General features: G+C 46.6%; 2 protein-coding genes across 2 annotated transcripts; both read left to right on the forward strand.

Moving 5' to 3' along the window:
* The first annotated feature begins 882 nt into the window (after positions 1–882).
* Positions 883–4,616, forward strand: LOC136545726 (ATG8-interacting protein 1-like). Its single transcript, XM_066537715.1, has 3 exons — positions 883–1,071; positions 2,529–3,207; positions 4,109–4,616. The coding sequence occupies exons 2-3, from the start codon at positions 2,539–2,541 to the stop codon at positions 4,223–4,225; spliced, it is 786 nt and encodes a 261-aa protein (XP_066393812.1). The 5' UTR covers positions 883–1,071; positions 2,529–2,538; the 3' UTR covers positions 4,226–4,616.
* A 2,086-nt stretch (positions 4,617–6,702) lies between these two features.
* LOC136545727 (putative cyclin-dependent kinase F-2) lies at positions 6,703–7,888 on the forward strand. Its single transcript, XM_066537716.1, has one exon. The coding sequence runs from the start codon at positions 6,729–6,731 to the stop codon at positions 7,884–7,886; it is 1,158 nt and encodes a 385-aa protein (XP_066393813.1). The 5' UTR covers positions 6,703–6,728; the 3' UTR covers positions 7,887–7,888.
* Positions 7,889–9,065: the final 1,177 nt, after the last annotated feature.

Below are 9,065 nucleotides of genomic sequence, written 5' to 3' on the forward strand. Positions count from 1 at the left end.
AGCGTCGTCGGAGGCTGAACCCTGAGACTGTGGAGACACCAACCTGCATCAAGGACTAGGAGAATGCTGAATCAAGACTACAGCACATGGTGGAGGATAAGGAGCTAGAAGAGGCCTTTGAAGCACTTTATCTTGATGTTGATTAAGTTCCCCATTTATGTAATGGTTCTGTAATAGCTATTAAGACTTGGACATGCTGGAGGCTGGATGTAATGAACTTATAAACAATCTTAGGAGCTGGCTGTACTCTTTTCCTGTTTAGGGTTTCTCACAAGGGTGAGTTTTACCTAAACAGGTTTTTAATGAGGCAGCCATTGCACAGCTCCTACTTTAATTAGTTTTAGTTTCAAAACTTGCTTGTGTTCTTTGCTGTTCTTTGCTCTTTGCTGTTTTTTGCTGGCATTGTCTGATATTTTTTATGAGTTAGAAGTTATCTCTGTGAATTTATGATTTGAATGAATGCTTTTGTAATTTCAGTGCCAGGGCCGACATGGGGCACGCTGAACTACCGTGCCGGCATGGCACGCCAGACACGATCTAGCAAGTTTAATGCCGTGCCTGAGCCTGAACTCCGACACGATGGCACGGCACGGCACGGCACGGCACGCCTCATCAACCGTGCCTACCGTGCCGTGCTCAGATTGGCCGTGTCCAGACAGGTTAGGGCCGTGCAGTGTCGTGCCGGCACGTTTGGAAATCTTTACTTGTGCGGTTGTGCCGTGGCACCATGTCCGAATCACGTCCCTATGCGTGGGCCCACCGTGACACCCGAATCCCTGCTGCCATGCCATCCATCAATCATCAGTTATTATTATCTGGACATAATCAAGTTTTAGGGAAAGAAGTACTAGTAGTACTGTAATTCGTGTTGTAGAAGTAATCGTCTGTCTCCTCCAAGGCTCCAACGCCCCAAAGGGTGACGGAGGAACAAAAAAAAAAGGAAAAGCTCCTATTGCCATTGCCAAATTGCTGGCTCCTCCCCCAACTCAATCCCCCCGCGCTCCACCGCCGTTGGCGGAATCGACAGACCCCGCCTCGCCGGAGAATCCACCAGCGTCGGTTTCACCTCAGGTACCGGCCTTGCTCTGACCCACACCCATCTGGACCTTGTTCATTCAATCAATCATTGCGTGGTGCTCGCCGTGGCAGCGGCGTGCTTCTTGATCTGTTCTCGGGCTCCCCGCACGGCGCAGGTGGGAATCATATCCCTGGACGACGAGGGCTTGGGGTTAGCTAGCCCCCGCTGGTTGTTGGATGCGAGCCGTATTGGGCATGTATATCTGCGCGGGGGAGGGCGTTAGGGTGGTCGTGTTCCTACTGACTTTGGTGATTTTGGTGCGGGTTGAGTAGGGCGGAGAAAAATTCTCGCTTGCCGTAGCTGTTAGCCTGCTACCACGACGTTCTGAGGTGGTCTTGTGTGCAGAAGAGTTGTTCCATGCTGCTCATTCTCTAAGCGTACCCCAGCTGTTTGCTGAATTTTCTCTGGGCTCATGGCGTTCCCTTTTCTTTTCCTGCTTGAGACGACTTTTGCCCCTTTGTGCCCAGCCACTAGAATATCGTCTGAAAAAACTGAATTGAATGTGGGACTTCACTGTCCGTGCTACCTCTGTGACGCCGTGGCAGGTTTTGCAGCCTAATTTGCTCAAGCGGGGCAGATAGCATGACCGATATCACAAGAGTCTTAGCAAGTGAAACAAAGGATAAGGATAAGCCCATTGCAGGATAGGATATCATAGCATGCCCGTGTCTTTGAATGGTTAGGTAGGAGTGTTAGGACATCCGAGAGTCTTTGTGCAAGAAATTTAGCTAGTTGCCTAGTCTGAGATGATATTCCTGATATGCGCGGTGTTGTTGATTTAGTGTCTCTTGCAACTTGGATCTTGAATTTTAAGGGACATCTTAGATTATCCTGCGATCCTCCAAAGTTAATGCAGATGTCAGTGCTAGCTGTCAGAAAGTCTCACTTAAGACCCTTGCCTGTTGGTGTGATGTAGTCATGTAGACATAGGCAGAAGAGGTATCACGTGTGATTGTGCTTAGGAATGTTGGAAGATCAGTTTGATGGACTTGGAAGGTGTTGTTGCAACACAGCCAGGCATGATTTTGGCGAGGTAAGCTACTAGGATGTGAAGGGAAGTTGGAGAGCACTGTGAAAACATGGATCATAGTGGAGACACTAATTGCATATAGTGGCATAAGTGAATAAGTACAGGATGGCTTTAAAGCCACAGAGTAAGTGAAGCAGTGAACATATGAACCATAATGTGGTGGTGATGATGGTTGGGGATGGGTCTTTGCTAATTAGCATATGTTTTTTTTTCTCTTTCTGCCACTAGTCCTACCCTTTTGCTATAAGCTTACAACTGGGAAGCAGCAGTTATTTTTCATGACTTAAAACATCCATACGAATGAATTATCTTTGTGGATGAGCATATATTATGAGATGCATTGATACAATATGATGATCTGCACTAGCATTCAACTTCTGAATTTTGACATCTAATATCAAGTTTTTGGTGTTTTGATAGGTTTTTATGCATGGCAGATGACAATGAGGTCACTGGAGTGTCACCTGTGGCTGATGAATGGGATATGCTATCCCTGACTTCATCAATATATGCTAGTCCGTTATTCCGAAGAGGATTTGATCCAATTAATTTGCCTCGATATGGGGATGTGATTAATATTCAGGAAGGCACACAAACTGGATTAGTCATGTCAGATGGCTTTGTGTTCCCTCCAAGTGAGCATGAGAATTTGCCGATAGAACCAGAGCATGAGAATTTGCCAATAGAACCAGAGCATGGTGAATCAAATACAAACAGCGATGGAAAGGAAAGTAGTTGTGCTGGAAATAACGATGATGACTGGTGTCATGTATCACCTGAAGAAATTGATGGCATAAGTAATGAAAATCTATCTGACAACAGTGACTTGCCTGCTGTCAGTGAAGCTACCGTACCAGATTCCCACCCCACAGAAATAAATGCTAAGCGAGAGAAAGATCATACGACATGCAAGGCTGTTCTTCCTTGTGAAAGATGGTGGAAAAGGAAAACCACTTATCTATTTCATCATATAAAAGGAGTGACTACAGTCTGCTCTGTTGTGGCAGCTGGTGCTGTTGTTGGTTTTGTTGTAATGGGTCAGAGGTGGCAGCAGGACCATTGGCACCTTCATCAATTTAAGTTCAGTGTCAGTGGTGAGGTATGCCATCTATCCTTTATCTGGAGAAGCTTCGCTAGGAGTGTCTTTTATAGTTCCATTACTCGTATTTCTTGTATGTTTGTAATATATTTGGCCATGCTCATAGATAAAGCTGAAATTTATAAAGTCAAGGGTACATCATGAAATACTGATGACAAATGACTACACAAGGATTCATGTGCCTGTATTTGGTTCAAAGTGCTTCTGATATGTTTAAATTTATTTACTAAGAAAATGGATAGCAACTCCAAAGTTATATTACCTATTTTGGATGTTTGCATTTTGCAATTTTTATGATTGCTAGACCTAGTTCATTTTTGCTTGTCACCAAGTTGTTCTGTTCCGTAATTTTGCTTTTGATTGTGGAACATCCACATACACTCTTCTTGAGCTAATTGTTCTCTTGACGAATCCATGTACTCAAACTCACTGAACGCTTGTTTTCCAGTCTGAACATTTCCACAGCTGTCCCATTTCATTGAAGTATGTTTCATTGACAGATGTTGTGTCCTCTAGAACGTTTTGTTGAATACACATCCCCTCTTGACAGTACTAGGTTTTGCTGACCAGATGTTGATGGATCTGTTCATTTAACTGATTAGAGAGAATAAAATCTTTTGCACAAAGGTGTTATTTTGACCTTGAGGACTTGTACCTTTTCCTAGACCTCTGTTTTGAACTGGATGTATTGCTTCCTCGGTTCCTCTTGGACTAACTCACTTTTAGACTTTTCTAGTCAAATCACAGCTCACATATATAATCTTATTTTTGCCAAGTAACACATTTGTGTCTCTATGAAATTGGGCTTTTTACTGCATGTGAATTGCTGTAACTTTTAAGTGAATTAATTTTGTTCTGGTAACCTACTAATCATATGGTTCACTGATGTTCACTCTGACAGAGCATGAGTCGAGTCATTGGAGCGTTCAGTCGTTTGAAGGATGGGCTTCCTGGGAGTGAGCAGCTAAGATCTCTGCTGCCGACTCCAGTACTCCCGCAACAGCCACTGAGCGCTTGAGCACAGGCACCAATTTTTGGTGGCGGTGACTGTTTCTTTGGCAAGTTTTGTTGCTTATATATGATTTTGAGACAGTTCGTTCTTTTCTTGTGCTACTTGATTTTATCGTGCTGTAAATTAGGGGTCGAGACTTTCATGGTGCTGGAATGTTATTATCTTTAGTACGTAGCAACTGTAAAGTACATGGTGGAAACACAGGGGCACTGCAACAATCTGTATCCGTGGTCTTGTTACCAGCCTGTTTTACTTTCTATATCTTTTTTTGAATGTCTACTTTCTATATCCCAATGGCACACGCTTGTAAATTAGGGGTCGAGACTTTCATGGTGCTGGAATGTTATTATCTTTAGTACGTAGCAACTGTAAAGTACATGGTGGAAGCACAGGGTGCACTGCAACAATCTGTATCCGTGGTCTTGTTACCAGCCTGTTTTACTTTCTATATCTTTTTTAGAACGTCCACTTTCTATATCTCAATGGCACACGTTGTATTTTGGTTTGTTCGTGTTCTTACGCTTGTGAAGCTTCTGTCCGGTGGTGACGATTTCGAGATCAATAGTTTCAAATTTAACTCAAAATTCTTTTTTTTTACTCTCGAATGTGCAGGAGAGTTGTGTATCTTTTTTTATTAGAGAGAGAGAGGTGAAGACCCCATACAAAGGAGCAATTCGATGTCTAGAAGGCCGTATAAGGTTGCAAAATAAAATACAATCAGGATTAATCGCCCGTAACAAAAACCACCACCGCCCCTAACAAAAAAAAACACCACCACCTCGAGTCCTTTTGCACAGGTACAAACAGGATTAATCGCCGGTAACAAAAACAACCACCACCTCTAGTCCTCAACAGGGCTTGGTCTCTTACTACACCTATAGTATAGTTGGTGGGTATTCATTAATCATTCAAACTTTTACCTATCTAGGGTACAGATAAATTCTTTTTAACTATCTCATTTGAGTAGGGTATAGATAAATTCTTCTTAATAGACATTAGTAGAAAATGGTATGAGGAGGAATTGGACGAATTAGATATTAAGTACCGACTGGTTACCCGCAACAAATGTTAGTTAATTTTACTAAAATTTTAAAACTGAGAATGCTAGATTTTTAATTCTAAGTCTAAATTTTGATGTAACGCCCACATGTATATCTAGCCATACTAATATCCACAAAGTAGCCATCCGTTATAATGAGTCATCTGTAATAATTTTAATCAATTTTGTGAATCTTTAAGATGTGAATGTGGGGTTTCTAAATTTTAGTGTGCAGCTTTTGACATGGGGACCATATTTACGCTTAGGAAAAAGTCTACTTAACCCCCCCACCTTTCATACTTGGTCTACTTCACCCCCCAACTATGAAACCGTCTGTTTTACCCTCTGAACTTTCTAAAACCGTCTATTTTATCCCCTGGGCGGGTTTTCAGCGGCGGTTTTTAATTCCAATTAATTACAGACAAAATTAGATTTTTCAATTAATCTAAGGCTACAAAAAAAATGTACTAAAGCATACCGTATTATATATTCACTATGTAGATCTACTCATGTGGAGTCCAATAAAATTAGATTTTTTATTTTATGATTTTTCTATAATTTACTATGATTTTTCAAAAATTCACCGAAAATAAAAAAAAATTCAAAACCACCGGCACTGCAGCAGACCCGCTGTTACTGTAGCAAACCGCCGCTGAAAACCGCCCGAGGGGTAAAATAGACGGTTTTAGAAAGTTCAGGGGGTAAAACAGACGGTTTCATAGTTGGGGGGTGAAGTAGACCAAGTATAAAAAGTGGAGGGTTAAGTAGACTTTTTCCTTTACGCTTAGTACACGAAGTAGTCCGCTATCATACCGGGTCATCTAAAAAATGCAATCAACTTTGCTCAAATTTTTAAATTGTGAGCGCAGGCGGATACATGGGTATGTGGTCACGGCAGGTGCACGTCGCCTTGATCGATTGTACTGGTCCTCGCTGCATGTTGGTAAGAGGATAGAGGAGTTGCTTCAAATTCTGTAATTCGACATAACCCAAACTGCAAACTATTTTCTCCGAGCATGGAACCCCTGTGAAGCCCCTATGAATTTTTAGGCAAAGTTGTATAATGTAGGGGGATTGTGACTTAAGATTGAACAATAGTGTTGTTCAGACCCTTGAAATATTTTCTGGGTCCGCCGCTGCCGAGCATAGTATTTGAGAAAAAAAAAAGACATGTTTGACCAGCCCATCAGTTTCGTGACAACATAAAGAAGTTGGTACTAAAAGCACTGGGCCCTAATTCTTTTATATCCCTGTGCAAGTTGCCTATTCTCCACGTGTCAGAGCACAGAACTGCCACGTAAGGTCGTATTTGCGTGCACCCGTTTTCAACTTGCTCAGTAGGCTGGCTGGCTGGAAACCCCGCGCGCACGGCACGCAAACACAGCCATGTACGAGCCCGAATTGGAATCGAGTAGCAGCCTACATAAAGTTTGACGAGGCCACTTCCCCCATGGTAATTCGTCACTTGCAATGGATCCGTCCGCGCCCCTCTTTCCCGTTCCCTCGTCCTGCTCCCCCGCGCCCCAAGACTCCGACCGGGCTTTCCTCATGGCGTCGGCGGCGGCGGCGGCGACCGCGACGCGCAAGCGCCCGGCGCCCGACGGCACGGACACCGGTGGTGGTGGTGCCGGCCGCAAGAGCAAGCAGGCGCGGATGATCACGCTGGGGAGCATCGGCGACTACGAGACGCAGGAGGCGATCGGGGCGGGCAGCTTCGGCGTGGTGGTCAAGGCGCGGCACCGCGGCACGGGCGAGGCGGTGGCCATCAAGTGTGCCCGCAAGGCGCCCAATAGCAACAGCAACCTCCGCCGCATCCTCCGTGAGGCCGGCTGCATGGCGGCCTGCCGCGGCCACCCGTCGGTCGTGGACATCCGGGACGTCGTCGTGGACGCGGCCACCGGGGACGCGTTCCTCGTCATGGAGCTCGTCGCCGGCGGCAGCCTGCTGCGCCTGCAGAGGACGCGGCCGCGCTTCTCGGAGGGCGAGACCCGCGCGTTCATGCGGCAGCTCCTGCGCGGCGCGGCGCGGATGCACGGCGCCGGGATCATCCACCGCGACATCAAGCCCGGCAACATCCTCGTGAGCGGCGGCGGCTTCGCGCTCAAGATCTGCGACCTGGGGCTCGCCACGCCGACGGCGAGGCCGGCCGAGGGGACGGCGACGGCGTACGCGTACCCGGAGCGCCGCGTGGGCACGCTGCTCTACCGCTCGCCGGAGCAGCTGGCGGGCCGCCGGGACTACGGCCCCGGCGTCGACGTCTGGGCGCTCGGGTGCGTCATGGCCGAGCTCCTCACGGGCAGGCTCATGTTCGACGAGGAGACGGAGGACGGCATGGTCGCCAGGGTGACGGAACTGGGGCACGCGCTCGCCGAGAGGAGGCTGCAGGCGTTCGACGACTGGTCGACGTTCCAGGGCCTGCCGCATCTGTCGCGGGGCGCGCGCGAGGTCCTCGCCTGCCTGCTTGCCGTCCAGCCACGGGACAGGCTCACCGCCGCGGCCGCGCTCCAGCATCCGTGGTTCGCCGAGGAAGAAGAAGAGAAGGAGAAGGAGCATCCTGTGGCCACCTGCCGCAGCGCAGGCAGAGCAGCTCGGAGTAGCAATGCTAGTGTAGTGACCGTCGTGGTTTGAACTTTGAGGATTGTTGAATTGATTGTTGCAGTCTTATTCTTTTGTACACTATTGGTATTTGTAATCTTGGTTATATTCTGCATTGCCAGGTAACGTCCGTCCACCTTGGTTGCGCACAGACGACGGTTTGAACCCAGGGTCCACCCAATTTAAGATGTACACTATTTAGTATATTGTAATCTTGGTTATATTAATTACAAGTTGTCTAAGCATGAAGATGAAGCAATGCACATGTTGCTTCATTGTGATCTGTTTGATCAACCATTTTTGTATTGATGAAAGATGTGTTATGTTCTCCGGATTGCCAAACCATGGGTGTGTTTCTAGCTCCTTTTCTTAATTGGTGGCCAAGTCATGACAAATCTGTTATCGGTTATTTGGCTGAATTTATTTTTTTCGAGAACACAGACTTCATGCGTATTTCATTAAGGAGTGGTTATTTGGCTGAAATAGTTGATTAGTATTACTACTCAACAGGATTGTGGCACCTATCGTTAGTGACTGAATTCATCTTCATCCTTTTGAGATAATTTGCATTCTATACTAGGGTTGCAAAATTGAGCAAACTCAGTGCCTTTTGTTAGTTGATCTCCACCGACGTTCTATTGGGCCCTTGGATCTGCGCCCTGATTGGGGACGTCCAACCCTAATATAGTTGGTGGGCCCCTGTCGCACAACACTATAAAGAGAGGTGGGGATCATGCCTCTAACTACAAGGTTGACATGAGCCGCCGTAACCACCTACAGAGAAACACTAATCCGATCTAAAGAAGGGTGCTGCCAGAGACGAGAAGCCGCAACCAACCTCACCGTCGCCTCTGCATCGCCGCTGGACCTCGCCACCACTACGCTGGACTCCACTGCGCCGAGCTGCCACGACACCGGCGTCCAAGCCGCTTCGGCGCCATGCACCGAATGATGACCTAGGGCGAGGTACATCAACAGTTTTCCCATCTAAGTAAGATGCTTACCCCTGATCTACGTTTCAGAGACACTGTGTGTGCCAACAATGGTATCGGAGCCGGGTTAACAGTGTGTAGATCTAGTATGGGGTAGAGAATTGAAAAGAAATCAAAGGAACAACACGGGTTCGATCTGTTTTGGATTGAAACCCTAACCCTCACCGGGTAAAAGAAAATAGAAAAGAGACTGGGAGGGTGGTGGGCGTCACTGACTGCC

Source organism: Miscanthus floridulus, chromosome 3 (assembly GCF_019320115.1).
Source record: "Miscanthus floridulus cultivar M001 chromosome 3, ASM1932011v1, whole genome shotgun sequence".
In the NCBI taxonomy this organism is placed as follows: Eukaryota; Viridiplantae; Streptophyta; class Magnoliopsida; order Poales; family Poaceae; genus Miscanthus; species Miscanthus floridulus.